The sequence below is a fragment of the Populus nigra genome, chromosome 5, assembly GCF_951802175.1.
Source record: "Populus nigra chromosome 5, ddPopNigr1.1, whole genome shotgun sequence".
Lineage (NCBI taxonomy): Eukaryota > Viridiplantae > Streptophyta > Magnoliopsida > Malpighiales > Salicaceae > Populus > Populus nigra.
The window spans coordinates 16836819-16857114 of NC_084856.1; the positions used below are offsets into that span (position 1 = coordinate 16836819).

A 20296-nucleotide genomic window follows, 5' to 3' on the forward strand; every position below is an offset into this window, starting at 1 on the left:
TCCAATAACATAAAAAACAGTCTCAAAACCCATAATGAACCAACAAAAAAAATCTTTCATATCTCATATATGTTTTTTAGGTGCTTTTAAGGTAAGAAAAATCTTAACTCCCCTCATCATATGGAACCATTTAACATAAAAATAGATTGTTCTAGTGGTCAAAATCATCGTCAATGGAAACATTCTTTTTCCATGTCGGAATCCAATGACTACCTCTCCTAAAAAAAAAACTGTAAAAAGAGAAAAATAAAGTTTGGTACCAAAATTATGTTTTTTTAAAAGTAGAGGGACTAGTTACCTATTAACCAAAAAAGATAAGAGACTAAAATGAACTTTTCAAGCAAATCTTAAAGTCACCACTTATATTACTCTTTTTTTTTTCACTCCAGTCTTCTGTATTTCAATTCAACCCCCCTAAAAAAATATGCATTGGGTGCAAATTTGGTTCAAAAGGACTCAATTGTGCAAAATAAAGTTCAGGGATGAAGTTAAATTTTTTTAAAAAATAACTATTACAATCCTGGTTTGAGAGAGAATATATACTAAAATTGCTACAATAAAATGACCATATGGCTTTTTTTTTTGTTAATTAATAATTAATAAGCTCGAGTTGTTGTGAAGTTGAGAGTTCAAACGTAATATGGGCTCCTTCTTTCTCATTTTAAAAATCCCAAGTGAATTGTATCTTTAGACAAATACAAGAATCAATTAACAATTAAAACTAGGGCTGAGCATTTCCGATTCGGTCTGATTTTAAACCAAAATAAACAACTAAACCGAATTTTTTTTAATTTTTTGAACCGAATCGAACTGAAAACCGGTTCAAACCGATTAATTTCGGTTCGGTTCGGTTCGATTTTTTTCCCTTCCAAACTGGTTCAAACCCAATGGTCCTCTCTGCTTCTCCTACAACCTTGACCGCAACAACGTCCAACTGCACATAGCGTTGATTGTTCGAGGGAAAGTTCATCCATTTCATTGTAATTAATCAAATGGCAGGGGGGTTGTAGAAATTCACGGATATGAAAAATAAAAGAAAAGGAATGGATCTACTATTCCAATTCCATTTGTGGCACAGACTCAACAAGAAAATTAAAACCCAAAGGAACCAAATCCATAAGGGAGGGAGGAAAATCAAAGGTAGAGGGTAAAGTGAGAGAGATGCAGAGAAGGGAGAGGGTGGAGGGGTAAAGTGAGAGACAGAGAAGGGAGAGGGTAGGGGGCGGGGAGGCAGAGGGTAAAGCACTAAAGTGAGATGGGGGGTGAAGTGAGAGACAAAGAAGGGAGAGGGTTGGAAGGGGGGGGCAGCTAGGGTTAGGAAATGTTTGTATTTATACTTGTTTTTTTTTTTAAATGCTGGTTGATTGAACCGGTTCGGTTCGGTTCAATCGGTTTCAGACTTTAGAAACCGAAACCAAAACCGAACCAGAATTTTTTTGTGATTTTTTAATCTGTTAATTCTGTTTTTTTCGGTTTGGTTTTTTTGGTTATTTTTTTCTAGTTTTCTCGGTTTAATCAGTTTATCGGTTTTTTTTCTCACTCCTAATTAGAACTAAACCCACGAGCAAACCCAATGGATACAAAATAGATCCAACTCACATAAAATGGTTTGAAAACGTCGGTCCGGGTCTAGCCCATTTTAACAGTACTCGACCCCATCAATCTTTCTCGGATCCTAGAGTAACCCGCTCGAGTTCGAGAGATCTCTTTTCTTGTTTTCCCTTCTCAGCTCAGTCTCGCTTCGCTTCCTATCTTTTCTCAGCAACCAAACACAGACTGTCACAGAGAGAAAGAAAATATGTCAGTGCTTATAGTTACAAGTTTAGGTGACATAGTGGTGGATTTATACGCTGACAAGTGCCCGTTAACCTGCAAAAACTTCTTGAAACTTTGCAAGTAAGTCCCTTTTAATTCCATCATCTCAAACTGCTCTATTGTAGCTAATTTTTTTGCTATTTCGTCATGTACATCATTTAAATTTCTGGGTTTCAAGAACTTAATTCTGGGTCTTGACAAAAACTGTGAAATTTATCAACTTTGAGTAAACTTTTTGTATCTTTGAAGTGTTTTGGCTATAAAATTTGATATTTTTGGTTTTGTATTTGCTGATTCAGGATTAAGTATTATAATGGTTGCCTATTTCACACAGTCCAGAAGGATTTTACTGCACAGACTGGTGACCCTACTGGTACTGGAGCTGGTGGCGATTCGGTCTATAAGTAAGAGCCTTAAATGCATTGATTATATTCTTGAATGTTGATGACCTGTCTAGGTTTTAATAGTATTTTGGAGTATTTTTTATGCAGTTTTACTAAATCTTTTATGGTTGTTCATGGTTTTGGAAATCTAGTTGTTTGGTAATTAGTAAGTAAATCCGGTTTCTCATGTAACGTTACATGTGGTGGTTATTTCAGATTTCTATATGGCGATCAGGCTCGATTTTTTGGCGATGAAATTCATCTTGATTTGAAACATTCAAAGATGGGAACTGTTGCAATGGCTAGTGCTGGAGAAAATTTGAATGCTTCTCAGGTATATAAGTAAGAGTCTTAAACAAGATAAGACTTGTTTTCCTTGCTTGATGGTTAACGGGAAGCAATCTTTTTCACACTTCTTAATTTGCATATGTGTTTTGGATGTATGATTATAAAACTGTTCTTGTTTTCAGTTCTATTTCACTCTGCGTGATGATCTGGACTATCTTGATGGGAAGCACACTGTAAGTTCCCAATCTACACCCCCCCCCCCCCCAAAAAAAAAAAAACCGGATAGGATATGAATCACAGCAGACTATTAAGTGTGAAAAGGATTAAATGAAGTGATTTATGAACCGTTAGCTGTTATGGAAATAAGAAATTACATCGGTTGGTTATTTGGTCAGGATGGTTCCTTGTGTACCCCTTAAGAGGAACTTCTCTCTGGCTTCCACTTCTCTATGATAGTCACAAAACTGTTTCTCTGTTGTAGGTATTTGGAGAGATAGCAGAAGGGCTTGAAACTTTAACGAGGATAAATGAAGCTTATGTGGATGAAAAGAATAGACCTTTTAAAAATATCAGGTTGGTTCTTCTTCAAAATGCACTTGTTGTTTAATGTTTGATTATAATTTCTGGATAGTAACATGTGCCCATTGTCTTTGATCAGAATCAAACACGCATATATACTTGATGATCCTTTTGATGATCCTTCCCAACTGGCAGAATTGATCCCTGAAGCTTCTCCAGAAGGAAAACCAAAGGATGAGGTGCTAGCTGATGCTCTTCAAAGATAAATGATTTTGAACTTTATACAAACTAGTTCTCGAGGTTGTATGTGGCTCAGAAGGATGGGCAGACCTGGTTTATCTAATGTTTATGCATGGTATCCAACAATTAAAAAGAAATTTGGCTGTGAACTATTCACCATCAGAGTGAATAGCAGTGGAAGTAAATGGCAAATCCTTGAATTGGAAATGATGTTGATCTCGTCTAACAACATCAATGCTTAATGTGAAGGAATATTGATTGGTAATCTGAATACTAAACAAAAAAGCTTCTGAAGGCATATAGAATTTAAAGCAAAATAAAAAGAAGAAATGGAATGATAGATCTGAAAAGAGGTGAAGGCAAGGAAAGAGTAACATCAACTCAGATAGATAAATAGTTTCAACCTGATGATTTGATATTAGAGATATGAGACAATTTTGATCAAATCATGTTTAAATCTGTGTTCTTTCTTTCATGTTCTTTTCGAAACTTTTGGTCTCAAGGATAATTTTTCTCATCTCACCAGTTTCCTACCTTAACAATGCATATTATTGTAACTAGGTTGACGGTGACGTGCGGCTCGAAGATGATTGGGTGCCCATGGATGAACAATTAGGCACAGCAGAGCTAGAAGAGGTTCTTCGGGCAAAGGAAGCACATTCTAGTGCAGTTGTGCTTGAGAGTGTAAGGATCTATACAAATAATAATCCAATTATTCAAATTCCATCTACATATTAATTCATTCTTTTTTTATCTTGTGTGACAGATTGGGGATATTCCTGAGGCTGAGACAAAGCCTCCTGATAATGTCCTATTTGTTTGTAAACTAAATCCAGTTACTGAGGTGAGTCTTCTGTTTTCCATTTCTGTGGTACGGGAATCTATGAGTTAGCTTCTCGTGTCTTTTTTCTTATTTCTTACTGCAGTTGTCATCTTAAAGCCTTGTTGAGTTGTTCCAACTTCTTGGTGCAGGATGAGGACTTGCATACAATCTTTTCACGCTTTGGAACTGTTATATCGTGAGTAATTGGAACCCTTAAAAAAAAGACAATTATGTTTTTAAGCTTTCATTTGTGAGAAAAATAGAATGCTCATCATGTGGACTATGGCAGGGCTGATATAATTCGTGATTATAAGACTGGAGACAGCTTATGTTATGCATTTATAGGTGAGTGGAATGTTGTCATCTGCATTTTTCTACTAATTTTGTCTGTTGCTGGGTGTGTCCTCATAGATAGACCATCTTGCTAGGAAATATGTGTTCTTTTACTTGTGGTTCATGAAGCATTAAGATTTCAGGACCTTTGCCTCTCACTCTCTTGTGCCTGCAGATATGTCCTGTCCTCTTCCTTCGGTCACTTACACAAGTTCAAATTTGATTTTGAAATCCAATATTACAGGGCTGCATTATGACTTAAAAAATGACATGTAATAAAGTTGCTACCTTAATGTTCTTTCATATGCGGGACATTGCTTGTATATTACAGGTTTAAGAGGAGTTGGGATTTATTCAGATAGTCAGCTACCCTAGTTTTCACTTGACTCTTTAAAAAATGTAACCTTAAGGCTAAAATGAAGAAAAATGACAAATAATAGAATCAAGTATTTTCAGACTGATTCTATTGATAATTTGAATGTGTTCTGTTGGTGGGTGTGCCCTCATAGATAGACCATCTTGCTAGGAAATATGTGTTCTTTTACTTGTGGTTCATGAAGCATTAAGATTTCAGGACCTGTCTCTCACTCTGTTGTGCCCGCAGCTATGTCCTGTCCTCTTCGGTCACTTGCACTAGTTCAAATTTGATTTTGAAATCCAATATTATAGGCCTTAAAAAATGACATGTAATAAAGTTACTACCTTAAATGCTCTTTCATATGCAGGGACGTTGCTTGTATATTACAGGTTTAAGAGGAGTTGGGATTTATTCAGATAGTCAGATACCCTAGTTTCACTTGAATCTTTAAAAACTGTAACCTTAAGGCTAAAATGAAGAAAAATGACAAATAAAAGAATCAAGTATTTTCAGACTGATTCTATTGACAATTTGAATTTCATGGTCCTTTCTGCACTACTCTATTCTCAATTAACTAATTATGAGAATTTTTATTGGCCAAAGTTGGTAATCTTAGAGCCATTTTCTAGGTTTCTTGGCAAGTTTGTTGTAGTACTTGGATGAGCCAAAAGTTATATGCAGATGGGGAGAATTTTAAAAATTGAGCATATGCTGGCTTTTTTATAGTTCTAAAGACTCATATGCCACACTAACAGTTTATGCAATTCTACTGAAAAGTTAAAATTTATTATGAAAATAAGCTCCAGACTGATTTCTTCATGCTGGAGAATGCTAGCTACAATGATCAATAGCCTATTTTTGAGATGATATACTGCTGTGTGATGGAATGCACCATTTATCATCAACATCAACATCAACATCAACATCAACATCAACATCAACTCTTGTCTCATCTTTGTCTAAATCTGTGTATTTGTTGCATATGTTTAGGTTTCTTCATTTTCTATTGATGTACAGTGATCAAATTTTATGTGATCTTTGTATCTTCTTTTTGGCATGTTAAAATATGATCCTCGTACTTTTTACTGAATGAGTATAATTTTTTTTTTTGTCAACCAGAGTTTGAGACCAAAGAGGCATGCGAGCTAGCATATTTTAAGGTATTTGAAAGATTGAGAAAATCTGTTTTTGTCAGAGAACTTGATTTGTATTCTTCTTTCTGCATATCTGATTACTCTGGGGTGCCTTGTTTAAATAAGTTCACGGTTCCTAGTGTATGATAACAGTAAAAAATTGATGTAAACTTTAAAATATTTTTTGTGAATGTCATCAACTAAATGTATCATGAGGTAATTTTTGTTTTCCAACTGAAACTTTTTATTTAATTGTTTCATGGCAGATGGATAATGCTTTGATTGATGATAGAAGGATTCATGTGGATTTTAGTCAGAGTGTTGCAAAACTATGGTCTCAATACAGGCGAAAAGACAACCAACCGGGTAAAGGTGAAGATTGCTATGTGATTAACATTTTGTGTATAGAACTTACGTTGGGAGCAAAAGAGGAACATAATAAAGAATAAAAACCTGAGTGTAAAAGAACCAAATGAGCATAAATCTAGCAATCCCATTTCAGTATTGGAAGATTATAAAAGGGCATAATGAGCTAGAAACAACCAATTGCTTTCTGTAGGAAATCTGCCAAATATAAACAGACTCTCAAAAGCCCCATCACTGATCATCAAATAATCAGATAAGCAGATGCTTATAACATGATTGTTGCATTTACATTCTATCTTAATGACAGCAGGAAGAGGTTGCTTCAAATGTGGTGCTCTTGATCATATGGCGAAGGATTGCACTGGTGATCCTGCTAACAAACATCAACCTTCAAAATACATCCTGAAGGACGATAATATGCAGCGTGGTGGAGATAATAATTCGAGGTTAGTAATAATCTTGCATTTTTCCCTTTTCCTCCCTCCTTGTATGTTTGTCTAACAGGGAAACAAACTTTTGTAGATATGAAATGGTATTTGATGGAGACACTCCAGAAAGTCCAAGACAGGGAAAGAGACATGGACACCGTGATCCAGATTACCAAATTGACAGAGAAAAGAAAGATGGAAAAGAGAGGTACAGGCAGAGTGACAGGGATAGAGGACACAGACAGGACACTCCAGATTACCAAATTGACAGAGAAAAGAAAGAAGGAAAAGAGAGGTACAGGCAGAGTGACAGAGATAGAGGACACAGACAGGACACTCGGTACCCTGAAAGTAAAGGAGGGAGTCGATATCCTGAGGAGCGACTTGATAAAGAAAAGTATATGGATAGAAGAAAAGACCGAGACGATCGAGATTACAGAAAGAGAAGTTCAGATAGTCAAAGAGATTATGATAGCCATAAAGACCATCGAGATTACAGAAAGAGAACTTCAGATAGTCATAGAGATCATGATGGCCATAAAGGCAACAGGGATGAACGAGAACATAGACGTCGAAGTGCAGAAAATGATGATGATCCTGAATATGATCGAGATCGGAGGAACAGAGATGACAAAAGGAGTCGAGCTCTAAGATGATGCGTAGTGCTATTGTGGCATTGGTTTTGTAGTTCTTGGTTCCGAAACTAAAGCATTAATGGATGTTGTGCCAAGATGATTAAATTATTCTGAGATAGATTCTTTTCTTTTCGAGTGACAATTCTTTTTCTTTCACACATTAATCTTCCGATCATGTTTTTACTTTTCCTTTACACTTTTAGAAATTATACTTTACATCTTGAGTTAAATCCAAATTTTAAAATATGATAAAATAATTAAATTATCATCATATATAATAATATAACATGAACTCCATAAATCTTTTCCCCTTTTCTTCTGTGCTAGTCACCAACTTCTCCCATCTTCTCTATGTCATTGACCACCACTATAAGCTTCACAATGGTGTCAAGGTTAACCTCTGCAAATTGATGCATTTTTTTTTCTCTCTCACTAGCCACCGCCAATCCCAACTCACCCCTTCACTGGCTGCCATATTGGAAACCCTAGAATTTTCCCAAGCCACCAATTATGTTATTTTAAATGGAAGAGATGTTTGTTAAGGTTGGCTTCATGAAAGCAAGCAAGTTTAGCAAAAACAGAGATGGAAAGAGATGGGGTTTGCCCAGTCATTGTCAGATCAATTCCCATTCATTCTTTAATGGGAATGTCATCTTCACTTATGCAACGAAAGTGAGTTGATGGAGTAGCCAATGACATTGAGTTATGCATGGCACTAGCCCTAGGCATGCCATCTTCTTTGATCGAAGGAACATGATAGAAGAGAACCAGAACCATATCCTTCACATTGGGTATAACTAATTTGTAGCAAGTTAGGTTTGTGGGTGCAAATTGATTTGCTAAATTAAGGGTATGTCTTCTGAGTGTTTTAATTGAACGAGTTAGATTTTTTTTTTTCTATATTGAATATAATGTTTCGAAGGGCTAATTATCTTGATTTTTAGACTGAAGCTTCTCTAAATTTATATCCGAGTCTAACCTTCATCTTCTGACACCAAGCATTAGTCGATTAGTAGGGTTTCAACGCTCAGTTGACATTGTTGTCACAAAATTCTAGGGTTTTAAATGATTACGTGATTTTGTGGTTTTTTTTACCAGATTACATCTAATTACCATAAAATTGATTATCTATGATATTGTGGGATTCGAGCGATGGAGAAGAGGAAGTCAAGAGTGAAGCCTCTACCTAAAAAGAGAATGACATGAGTTTCGAGTGTCGCATATGAGTGTTTATGTCATTCTGGACACCAATCTTCAAATACATTTTCTTTTGCAAGTACTTAACTCATCATATGTTCTATAACAATCCATTTTTTTTATATCATATCAATAGATGCCAAGCTTGAGTGGATGGATGAGCTCTCGGGCTTGAAAAGTCCAAATGCGCATCAAGCTTTTCATCATGTTTCCCAACAATGCTTCTCCACCAAACAAATAGAGAACTTACTATTGGAAGTAGAAAGTTAGGGAACTGACACGGTATCAGCATTTATAATACAACACGTGAAAAGAGAGATAATTGTGACGAGTTTCTAGATTATTAATTAATTTTTTAATTTTAGTAATTTAATTATTTCTTCCTAGTCAAGATGACTAGTAACTTATGTCTGACGCTTGGTAGATCAAGGTGATTGATACCAGCAAAAAATTCTTTTTTGTAAATTTAGGAACTCTTAGATATTTAAGTAAATATCTTTTTTTTTAAAAAAAAAAAACAATAATATTTTAGTGAGATGAACTTTGAAAATATGTATGCTATAAGTATTGAGAATGAAGAAATTGTGAACCTAAAACTTGAAGGATTTATAGGGTATTTATAATCCATGAGTCTTATCTTTTATGAATATGAGGGGTTGGAGTGGTATTTTATTATGATAACATTAAAGAGGGATAATTATCATCTACATATGCATCAATGAGAGATAAATATCTCTTATACAAACATTATTGTGATGAAAATATGGTAGGTCATCAGGAGATTGTTTATAGACCTAGGAGTATAAAGAGAGTAGAATCTAAAATATAGCCGAGCCCACGAGGCTCAACTTTTCCTCTAGCTGAGCCCATAAATGTTGGGCTATTCTTGTAGGCTGAGTCTATGAGGGCTGGGCTCTTCCTCTAAACTAAGCTCATGTCGTTGGGCTCTTTCTTTTGGTTGAGTCCATAATACTGAGATCTTCTATAAGGCTGAGCCAATAAAGGCTAATCTCTTCACTTTAGTTGAGCCCATAATGTTAGGCTCTTTCTCTAGGCTGAGCTCATGGAGGCTAGGTTATTCCTCTAGGTTGAGCTCATGATGGTGGCTCTTCACCGAGGCTTAGCCCATGAAGGCTGGACTCTTCTCCTAGGCTAGCCTATGACATTAAGCTCTTTCCAAAGGTCAAGCCCATAAGAATTGAGCTCTTCTTCAAGGTTGAGCACATGAGGGCTAAACTCTTCCTCTAAGTTGAGCTCATGTCACTTAGCTTTTCCTTAAGGTTAAGTCTATGAGGTTAGAGTTTTTTTCTAAAGCTGAGCTCTTTCTAAGGCCGAGCTTATGATGTTGGACTCTTCCCCTAAACTTAGCTTATGAGAGCTGAGTTTTTTTTTTAGGTTGAGCTCATGAGAGCTGGATTTTTTTACTAAGCTGAGTTCTTGGGTAATTAGGCCCAAACATATTATCTAAGACTGTGAGGTTTTGAACCTTAGTGAATTTTTAGGCTGCTAAATTTGAATTTATAAATTAGAAGATGAGATTTACATGCAAAATAAATTAAGCACGTCAATCTTGTCAACCTTTGTGGGTTTCGCTCGAAGGATAATAAGAATACTGTTAAATGGTATTAGTTTTTGTAGCTGTGTTTTCATGGGATTGTAAAATTTTTTTAATGAAATACAAAGCTTAAGTTTTTTTCTCTCTTAATTTTCGATAAAATGATATTAATATTAAAAGCACTCTTTAGTCATTATATGAAAATTAATAACAATCTCATAAATAATCAAATATTTTTTATTAAATTTTTCTGGACACACTTATAAAGTTCAAAAAGTAAGTGAAAAAGGGATCTAACCACAAGATGATACTCTGTAATTTTCCCGTTATAGGAAACCGTAGGACCACATATAAAAGAAAAGAGAAGGAAACAGATAAACACATAAAAAGATGACCATCATTGAATATGTAAATGACGACTTCCACCACGGTTGTAACTGAAAATCATTATGATTACTCGATGATGAATAATCGTTATTGTACATGAATAGTGATCCCGAGTATTCTACAAGGAGATCAAAGAGAAAGCGCATGCTGCTGCCAATCAATTAAGAAAATCCAAAATCCTCGCTTCCATTCTTATAAATCATGTGGAAGAGTTTAATCCAACCATCAACTAGAAGATGGCTGCTATAGGGCTTGGACTTAAATAAGATCATCCTTTATTAAAAGGATCCACTAACAACTGCCATATTACTTCAACCAACTGCAGAGGAACTACAAAGCCACTGATCTCTTAAGCAATTACCAGCATCTGACAGAAATTTTGATACCAAGGTGCTCTCCAGCAAACAGCAACAACTCAGGCGTTATTTTCTGGGACATGCCTTTTATGATCTCTCTCCAAATAACCAAACCGGTTCATCCTGTTTCGATCATCTGTACAATCATGATGATTATAGTGGTGAGACCCCGGGGCATTATCAGTCCGATGCTCCCCCTCAGACTTTCTTTCAGGTGGACTTGATGCCTTACGTTTGCGATTACTTGACTTGGGTGAGGGAAACCCCTGGTACATATCATCAGGAGCTGACAGTTCCCCATCTTCAATACTGTTCCGATCTGGCCTTTGTGATAACTGCCCCCTCATTCCATGATGCTGTTCATCCCTTGCATCCATATTCTTCCCATGATGTGAGCTCTCATATTCTTCCCTGTCCAAGGGCTTGGACCAGCTTTGTCTTCTATCACGCTTGTTTTTTTCACTTTCAGCAGCTAGTTCAATTCCATCTTCCAGTTCCCTCTCAATGAGATCATCCTCGTCCAAGAAGTCAGTTTTTCGAGTTATGTCTCCTCGGGACTTCCTTCGTTTCTCCAAAGCCGCCTTCACTTTGTCTTTATCAATCTTTTTAATAGCATCTTGGGGTGATTGACCTAACATACCCTCTCTATGCTCCACAAATCGACCAAAATGTTTATCTTTTGATTCTCCTAAATCTTTTGTTTCACTTCTTGCAACATTCCTTTCTTGATCTTTATTTCCAAGCCAATCTGAAGCTCGCCTAAAGGTATGGCCTTCCCTCATATTATCCTGGGAAGGAAATGTCTCTCTCTCATGGTGTAGATCATCTTTGGGTTCACCATCCATATTATGGTCAGAGGCACTTCTTATCTCTACACTTCCATGGTCATTGCCATGATTTTGGCTGCTTCTTGGAGGACCAACATGATTATCTGCAAGAGGTTGCTTGTGCACTGGTTTAGACATTGGCTTTGAGGGTCTAGGTCTTGAACTAATACCTCCAGTATGAGAATGACTATTAGTTGCCAACTGTTCTTCATTGCCAGATGAAGCTTTTGATGAGGCCAGATGAGAAGCTCCATCTACTATGCTCCCTTCAGCTTCACTGTTAGCTGAAGGGGGCACCCGGTTCTGTTCATACAGTTCCAGCATCTGATTGCTTACCTCTGCAAGAATTAATTCCAACAATTAATGTTGAAATTCACCATATTCAAAACTGCTATTGTAGTAGTTAACGTTGTCACAAGATTATTTGTGTTATTTATTTACATGTCTCAGTTCTCCCACTCAAACCCCACCCCTAAGATGAAATTCGAAAGTGTTTTTGTAATAGTTAACATTCAAAAGATTATTGTTTTACCTATTTACATGTCTCAGTTCTCCCAATCTAGAAGCTGTTTGAGAGTGTGGTAGAGGTTGCATTTTAAAATGGTTTTCGCTCAGAAATGTATTAAAATAATATATTTTTTTATTTTTTAAAATTTATTATTGACATCAGTACATTAAAACGATCCAAAAACACTAAAAAAAATTAATTTTAAGCAAAAAAAAAAATTCAAGTTTTGGGCAAACAATGTTTTGGCCACACTGCCAAACGCCCCCTAACCCTTACCCCTAGCTAGCTTCATTCCCCCAGTATGATGATATTTTGGTGCGAGAGAGACTGCTCTCAGGAACACATGTAATTATTAATAAAAACAATATCTGTCATCAATATTTCTAATAGGATTGCAAGAAAAGGGAAAAACACCAACCCTCCAATTGGCGTGGGGTGACATCAAACTCTTGCCACCAGACCTTCTCGCCATCTGATGGGAGCTTTACTTTGAGGAACTTTGCAGCAAGGAAAATGGCACCTGCCGCAATGTGGTGGGGCTTAAATTGCAAGCAAAGAGATGTACGCAGTCTGCATACAGCATCCCCCCAATCAAGAAGAGACAGAGAAGAAAGGTATATAAACTAAAATAAGCAATTTTCCATACCCATCATTCACAAAATTCCATGCAACTTGAGCAAGGGCATTTTGAGCAACCTTAAATTTCTTTATAGCATCAACAAGAGGTTTATATGGATGGAGCAAATTGAAATCAAAACCAAGAGTTGCAAGTACAACCCTCTCTCCAAGTAAAATTATTTCCTTCTGTTGTTCATATACCTCCTGCAAGAGACATGTGGATAATGAGTTAAGAACAAGAAGAAAAATTGAGTGGAAAAAGTTGTAATCTGTAAATTGTAACACTTGCAAAAAGGAAAGTGTTGTAAATTGTAATCTGTGTGGTCTAAGGGATTGACAACAAGACAATACAGTTTGGCATTTTGAGCAAAGTTCAGACACAACACACTTGGGCTTTAGCTCAACTGGTGGAATGGAGTGGATTGGGTAAATCACAGTCAAATCTTACAAATCAGAAATGCGGAGTGGTGGTGGTAAGGAAGCCAAACCCCACCGATGGGATGAATTGAAAAAAACATTACAGAAGTGGAAAACATCCTTGCCAAGTAAATCATAGAGATGGAATATACCTTTTGCTTGATCCTCTGAACTGCTTCAGGATCCTTTTTATGTATAATCTCATAAGAAACAAGAATAACATCTTTCAGTGGACGGGGAGTCTCCTCTACCTTCCCCGCAAGAAACATACAAACTGTAGCGATAGTCTGAGACATTGAGTGAAATTAAGACAAGATGTTAATTTAAGGAAATCAAAATATCAGTTACCAATTCAGTGGTGGGTACTATATAAACAAAGCACCGAAAGACAAAAGAAGGGGGGAAATTACACTGGAAGAGGGGGGAAGGGGGGGGGGGTATTTGACATTTAATGAAGGAACATTGACTCACCCTCCTATCATTCTTTGCATGGGATTGACGAAGAAAGAATCGGTGACAGAAAATTATTGCAGTAGCAATTGTTACCTGGGGCCTGCAATTCGAGAAATACATGATTATCCCACGCATAATTACATAGAATAGTGTGCATTCAACGTGCAGTGCAAAAGCACATCAACTCTCCTTAAACATTGACTTGGTGTAAACAGAAGAACCATAGCTCCTTTTAAAACTCTACCAATTCTGTCTCACCATCTCTCTTCTTGTTTGACTTCTTCATTGCACTTACTCCAAAAACTCTAAAATTCTAGATTATTAATCCCCATATACTATTATCTAATAAAATGTCAAGAGATGAAAGCATAAATACAGAATGTTCTCCAACTATATAAAATGCACATAAACGCTGAGCAACCAAAAGGAACAGGCAACTATTCTAAACTTGAAAATATAAAATGCATTTTAATTCAGTTTTTTATAAGGGACCACAAAAGAACACTCATATAATACCAAATTGAAAACCCAGAGACATTAGAGCATTTAGTTCAAGCTTATGCACAAAAGGAACCACATAATGTGTAAAGACTCACACTTTAAGTCTCATGCCCAAATCTTGTAGAAATGTACAGTATGACTTGCGTAGATAAGCCTCTTTCTTTAAGTCAATGCCATCTTGTTTAGATGGAGAATTCTCTTCAATTTCCTTCCTAGATAAGTACCAACGGCCACCTTCCTCAAGTTTTTCCTGAGAATTTATGTACAGTCCGCCATTGTTCATTTCAGAATGAGATGACTCACCAGCCATTGAATTTTCCATATGTATCTACGACCACCAAATGTTATGAACAGTCTATCCAGGACCAATATGAACTGAAGAAATCAGTGTGCTGCTAGGTAATAGCACCCTGCAAACAGATTGCCAATACAAATAAAAAACAAAATAGGTTATGAAAGCATCATCTTTTAGTAAAAAAACTAAAAAAAGAACCATAAATTGAAACGCTGAATCAAGAAAAACAAAAGCCCAAAAGTTAACTAACACTAAAAACTTCAATCTTCAATTTCAATCCGAAATTTTTCCAAACAACTTGTAGTAATTGGAAGCTTAATCCGTTCTAAGCTTTACTAACTCTCCCATTCAATCAAAAGGCCACCCATTCCATGGAATAAACTATAAAGCGAATTATAATCCCATACCCATAATGATTATAGAACTTTCACGCAACAGACACTGAAATGTTGATTGCTAGGAAAATTGAAGCCAAGCACGTCAATATAACAAACTCCAACAAAAAAAAGAGTCAGATTCCTAATCAAGAAACAATTCAGAACATAAAATTTAAAGCAAAAAAAAGTGTTTTTTATAAACCCAGAAAATGAAAACCAAAACAATATAATCTCTTTCAAATCTTTCACAAAAAGGAAGTTCCTTTCAATCAAACCAAACAAAACCCAGATGCCATGTACAATTTCAAAGAAAAAAGTGAAGAACTTAAACTTGTATAGTCACAAGAGCAGAACAAAAGACAAGAAAAAAACTAATAAGCTTCCCTGCAATTACCAAGAAAACAATATAACCAATAAACCAAAAGATGTGTGTCTGTGTGTCCAAATACGAGAGAAAGAAAAAGGATACTAAAAAAAAAAGGAAAAGATGAAGGGGTGTGCCGAGAAGGGGTGTTTGTGGAAATTTTAGGGTTTATAGTGCAAAGAAGATTTTGCCACAGCTATTTTGCTAAGGTCTAGTATGTATTTTTCTTTTTCTTTTTTTATTATTGAGTTTGTTATTGTTTTATTTATTTTTTTAATGGTTAGCAATCCCTCCTTTGTTTTATTGTTTGGCTTGAACTCGGTCAGCCTATATCTCTTACTCCAAGTAAAGAAAAATATATTTTTATTATTAAAAAAAGGAAAAAAGTGTACTAAATGTCCGAATTTTCAATGTATTATAGTTGCTACTTGTAATTCTAAAATTAAAATTATATTTTATAAAATATAGCTATATAATTATTAATATAATGATCACTGAAAATTTATATATTTGTTAAATTTAAGATTCGTGAAATTAGTCAAGATACTCGTAAGCTGACCCGAACATTCATGTAATAAAAAAATTATAGTTGTAACAAATTTAGCAATACATTTGTATAAATCTAAGAGATGTAGACCATATCATCATATAAGATCAACCAACCATCAAATGATTTTAGGTAATTTATAGTAAAAATCATTCGTCGTATACCTTGTGAATGTGATCATACAAATTTCTGCAATCTGTTTGTAGAAATTAAGTTTTATTTGTATAGTAGATTCATTGACTTTTAAAAATAAACGAACTCATGCATGACCTTTCTCTTACGAGGATATTCCTTCGACCTTATTGTTAATTATTATATGGTAACGACATTGGTTTTTGTGGACAAAAAGCAACCCCATCGGCCCATCCCTTTATTTATTTATTTCTCTTTAAAAGTTAATTAATACAAAACAACTAAAAGAATACATGCTTTTGTATGCATTACTACGTAGACCGATACTTTTTAGTTAGTATTTAATATTATGATAGTGTTTATTTTTTAAAATATTTTTTATTTTAAATAATAATTATTTTTAATATTAGTATATCAAGATGTCTGAAAACATTTAAAAAATTAATTTGAAGCAAAACAAAAAAAAATCTTATATTTTTTTGAAAACACATGTCCCGCTAACATAAACATGTTTTTAAAGAAAAATATTGATTTTTTTTAATATTTGTGATATTTTATATGTTACTATTTTCTTTTCTTTGAATATTCTTGAGACTTCCAAGGAATTTGATGGAATTTCAAAATTGAATGAAAAGCCTTAATACAAAACAAAAAACTATTTGACTTTCATTATGCGTTCCCATGCATGCAGCTACACATGAAACACCGTGGATGACAGTATCTAATGAGCAATGCCATTTTTTATTTTCTATTTTAGTCACTAATAAACGTTATTTTTTTTTTCAATATCATTCTTCCATAAAAAAATATAGTTTAGATTGAAGGGATATATATATATATATATATATATATATATATATATATATATATCTTCCTGTTTATTTTAAATTATGAGGTTTTTACCAAAATTAATTTAATTACTTTTATTTTTAATTAAAAAATATGCTACTAATAAAAAAATACTTCGATAAAAGAAAATGCATGTAGAAATAAGAAATAAGAAAAGAGTAATTCGTATAATAAAATATTTTTTTTTAAATAGTTAAATCTTAAACTTTCATATAAATAACTATTTAATTGTAGAGAAATTAAATAAAAATATTTTTTGAAAACTAAATTCTCAATATCATGCGGAAAAACTAACAGGGTTTTAGTTTTTCACGGTAAATTAAGACATATTATTTTGCTTTAAAAAAAAAACCAATAAGCTAACTATAAGGGGCAATATGATCTGTCCATAGTATCTATTATTCATTATTAGATTGATAAAAAAAAAATCAATGTTTTAAAATTTTATTAACATAATATAATAAGATGATTATATTATCTCTAAAAACAAAATTTACTTAAATGACCTTCAAGAGTGTTTTTGAATTTTTACTTTTTATAGCACAATAAAATGACTATTAAAAGTAAAAAGTTATTGAATTAGCATCCAAGATTTTTTAGTATTTTTAACCCTGGTTTTTTTTTGTTATAATTAATTTGACTAAGAAAAAATTTGATATTTTAATAAATATAAAATATTATTAAAATTCAAAAATGGTTGGAACATGCAATGCACGTGTTAGTGAGTGAGAGACACCCGTGCTCTTTATGTGGAGCATGTGAAGTCTTCCATGAGCAAACCACCGCCTTCCACGATAGCGTTGGAAGCGTCCTAATATCATCTTCCATGTGGTTAGACATGTGTACACGACGGTGCGATGATTGGGTTTTGGTAGATTTTTTTATCTTCACCTCCCTCTTTTATCTCTCCTCACCTCGGGTTTCATGTCTTCCTCTTTAAAAATTAAATGTGTTATGTCAGTTTGTATTTATATCAATTTTGGTTCTCATTCTTTTAGTTTTTAATTATCTTGCTTTTAATGTTTTTTAAAGTTGATTTTGTTTTTTAATTTTGTCCCTCAACATTTGATTTTATTTAATTTTATATCCAATTTGATCCTCATTTTTTTATTGCTATTTTTTTAATCATCCTCTTGATTTATTTTATTTTTCAATTTCATGCCCCATTATTTTATATCATTTAATTTTTATACTAGATTTGATCCTTTTTTTTATTGTTATTTGTTTGTTTTTTAATCTTTTTCTTGATTGTTTTTTTTCCAATTTCATCCCTTTATATTTCAATGATTGAAAATTTTGCTTTGTAATTTCTTTATATTTTTCATCGATGAGGTAATTTCGGTCTCTTAACCTGAATCACAAGTTACATATTAGCTTGATTTGACTTCGATCTTTGTTTTTTAAGTTTTTTTTTTTAAATTGATTTTTTTTAATTTCTTCTTTCGATATTAAGTTATTGGGCCTCAAGATTTGTAATGTTTTTTCATGTTTTTTTTTCTATAGAATTATACTGATCTCACAATCAGGACGCGAATTTATCACACGAATGTTATCTTATTTTTATTTAATTTTTTCTCAATTATCAAATAAGATTGTTGAGACTTTTTAAGAATATTTAGAGGGTGTTTTTTCATTATATCAGCAATCATTTATTTTTTTGGTTGTTCATTGCTGTTTTTTTATATATATTTTAAACATAAAAATTATAATATGTTATTAATTAAACTCAATCACATGTAAAATTTAATTTAATTTAATTTTATACTTGATTTGGTTCCTAACATCCTAATAAATGCACAATAATGCCCTTTAGTGAAGACTTATGAGGTGACCATTCACCTTCTTTATTCATAGAAATAATGTAAAGGAAGCGCAGGAATTAGCCAAGTTGCAGGCAATTAGGCGATTGAAAAAGAACATGCACAAAATAAACGGTGGAATACTTTAAGAAATGCGTGTAGATAAATAAGAGGTCATTCCAAATTTATTATTATTATTATTATTATTATTATTATTATTACTATTTAGGAAAACCATTCACACTGAGCAATTGATGGAAACAACCCGCGGACTAGAAAGTCTTAACTACTAGTCAAAACTGAAAAGTTAATAATTTAAATTAAAAAAAAAGAGCCATCAATAAAACATTAAAAAAAAAAACTAAAAGTGTTCAGTGCAGTATCACATCTAATGCCATGCAATGACAATTATAATAGTAAAGCGATGATTTTTCTCTTCACAAAAACAATGATGAATTGTTCTTTATAGGATTCATTTGTTATTATTATATTAACAGGAAAGAAATTGTTCTCTTTATATATTGATGAAAAATAAAATGATTTAAATATCTTTAAAATAAAATAAAATATAATAAAATTAAAGTCTAGAGGCTTTTAGGATTTTTACGCTTTGATTGCATAATTTAATGACTAAACTGTTATTGAAAGCAAAAAAAATTAAAATTGACATCTAGGGGTATTATTTGTATTTTCTAATGGTTTTGTTTATAAGTAATTTAAATGAGGCATCTCGGTCTTTTAATAAAAATAAAAATAATTAAAAAATTAAAAATAGTTGGCACATGCTATATTTGCTCTATCAAGTTGGAGGTGCTCGTGCTCTTTAGACGACGTGTGTAGCGTCTCTCAACGATCAAATGCCATCTTCAACAACTAGCATTGCACCATCCTATTCCCGGTGGTCATGCGCATGTTCACGAAGGAGCAAACAGTTGGGTCCAATATATTTGTTTTCTTTTCTTTCCTCTTTTCTCTTTCCTCGCCTCGGATTTTACACCAGCCCTTTCAAAAAATCAAATATGTCATGTCAGTTTGTATTTATATCATCTGTGTTTTCTTTTAATGATTTTTGAAGTTGATTTTGTTTTTCAATTTCATCCATTAACCTTTTATTTCATTTAATTTTTAATCTAATTTGATCATTGTTATTTTGATTGTTATTTTTTAATTATTTTCTTGATTTTTTTTTCAATTTTATCCCTCAAGATTTTAATTCATCTAATCTTTGTATTCAATTTGGTCCTTATTTTTTTTATTGCTATTTTTTTGTTTATTTATACTTTACTTGATTTATTTTATTTTTCAATTTCATTCCTTATTGTTTTATTTCATTTAATTTTTATATCAAATTTGATCCTTATTCTTTTGATTGTTTTCTGTTTTGTTTTTTAATTTTGGACGATTGAGAATTTTGCTTTGTGATTTTTTCAGGTTTACCTACTGTAGGGTAACCCGATCTCATGACCCAAGTTATGGGTTTTGAAGATTAGCCTGATTTGATTTCGGTCATTATTTTTAGGTTTTTTTTTCTAAATTGATTTTTATTTTATTTTATCTCTCAACATTAAATTATTGGTCCTTTAGCTTTGTGATTTTTGTCACTTCCTTTTCTATAGAGTTATCAATATCTCATATCTCTAGTAACAAGTTAGTCGAGTTAATCTGAGTTTCCTCGTGTTTTCTTTTTAATTTCTTATTGAATTTTTTTGAGTTTTACCTTTCATTTTTTTTATTGAGAGTTTTTTGTACATGATTATCCTGACATCACAACTGGGCTACAAATATGGCAGACT

At 33.4% G+C, this 20296-nt stretch overlaps 2 protein-coding genes across 6 annotated transcripts; one reads left to right on the plus strand and one right to left on the minus strand.

Moving 5' to 3' along the window:
- The first annotated feature begins 1657 nt into the window (after positions 1-1657).
- Positions 1658-7477, plus strand: LOC133695370 (peptidyl-prolyl cis-trans isomerase CYP59-like). Of its 4 annotated transcripts, none has more exons than XM_062117324.1 (14): positions 1658-1896; positions 2115-2219; positions 2415-2532; positions 2669-2719; positions 2968-3059; positions 3145-3244; positions 3807-3929; positions 4012-4089; positions 4218-4264; positions 4358-4413; positions 5879-5919; positions 6159-6264; positions 6566-6704; positions 6781-7477. In XM_062117324.1, exons 1-14 carry the CDS (start codon positions 1799-1801, stop codon positions 7340-7342), a joined length of 1716 nt encoding a protein of 571 aa, XP_061973308.1. In that variant the 5' UTR covers positions 1658-1798; the 3' UTR covers positions 7343-7477. The 4 variants fall into 4 exon arrangements, with proteins under 4 accessions (XP_061973308.1, XP_061973310.1, XP_061973311.1 ...); XM_062117326.1 differs by having other exon boundaries at positions 6159-6258; XM_062117327.1 differs by having other exon boundaries at positions 6159-6258; positions 6569-6704.
- A 3027-nt stretch (positions 7478-10504) lies between these two features.
- On the minus strand, positions 10505-15398 carry LOC133694582 (cyclin-T1-3-like). 2 transcript variants are annotated; one of them, XM_062116146.1, is made up of 7 exons: positions 15207-15398; positions 14236-14550; positions 13658-13739; positions 13339-13473; positions 12798-12973; positions 12570-12721; positions 10505-11981 (listed from the first exon to the last, which is right to left on the minus strand). In XM_062116146.1, the coding sequence occupies exons 2-7, from the start codon at positions 14460-14462 to the stop codon at positions 10876-10878; spliced, it is 1878 nt and encodes a 625-aa protein (XP_061972130.1). In that variant the 5' UTR covers positions 14463-14550; positions 15207-15398; the 3' UTR covers positions 10505-10875. The 2 variants fall into 2 exon arrangements, with proteins under 2 accessions (XP_061972130.1, XP_061972131.1); XM_062116147.1 differs by having other exon boundaries at positions 14686-15398.
- Between the last annotated feature and the right edge of the window lie 4898 nt (positions 15399-20296).

What these genes read in the sequence shown, in the direction of transcription:
- LOC133695370 (XM_062117324.1), top strand. Translation starts at nt 1,799, where the DNA reads ATGTCAGTGCTTATAGTTACAAGTTTAGGTGACATAGTGGTGGATTTA. An exon ending in GTGCAGTTGTGCTTGAGAGT is followed by an intron (nt 3,930 to 4,011) that starts GTAAGGATCTAT and finishes CTTGTGTGACAG; the next exon opens with ATTGGGGATATTCCTGAGGC. An exon ending in GGTGGAGATAATAATTCGAG is followed by an intron (nt 6,705 to 6,780) that starts GTTAGTAATAAT and finishes AAACTTTTGTAG; the next exon opens with ATATGAAATGGTATTTGATG.
- LOC133694582 (XM_062116146.1), bottom strand. Translation starts at nt 14,462, where the DNA reads ATGGAAAATTCAATGGCTGGTGAGTCATCTCATTCTGAAATGAACAAT. An exon ending in TTGGGCATGAGACTTAAAGT is followed by an intron (nt 13,740 to 14,235) that starts GTGAGTCTTTAC and finishes CTCGAATTGCAG; the next exon opens with GCCCCAGGTAACAATTGCTA. An exon ending in TTCAGAGGATCAAGCAAAAG is followed by an intron (nt 12,974 to 13,338) that starts GTATATTCCATC and finishes TGTCTCTTGCAG; the next exon opens with GAGGTATATGAACAACAGAA.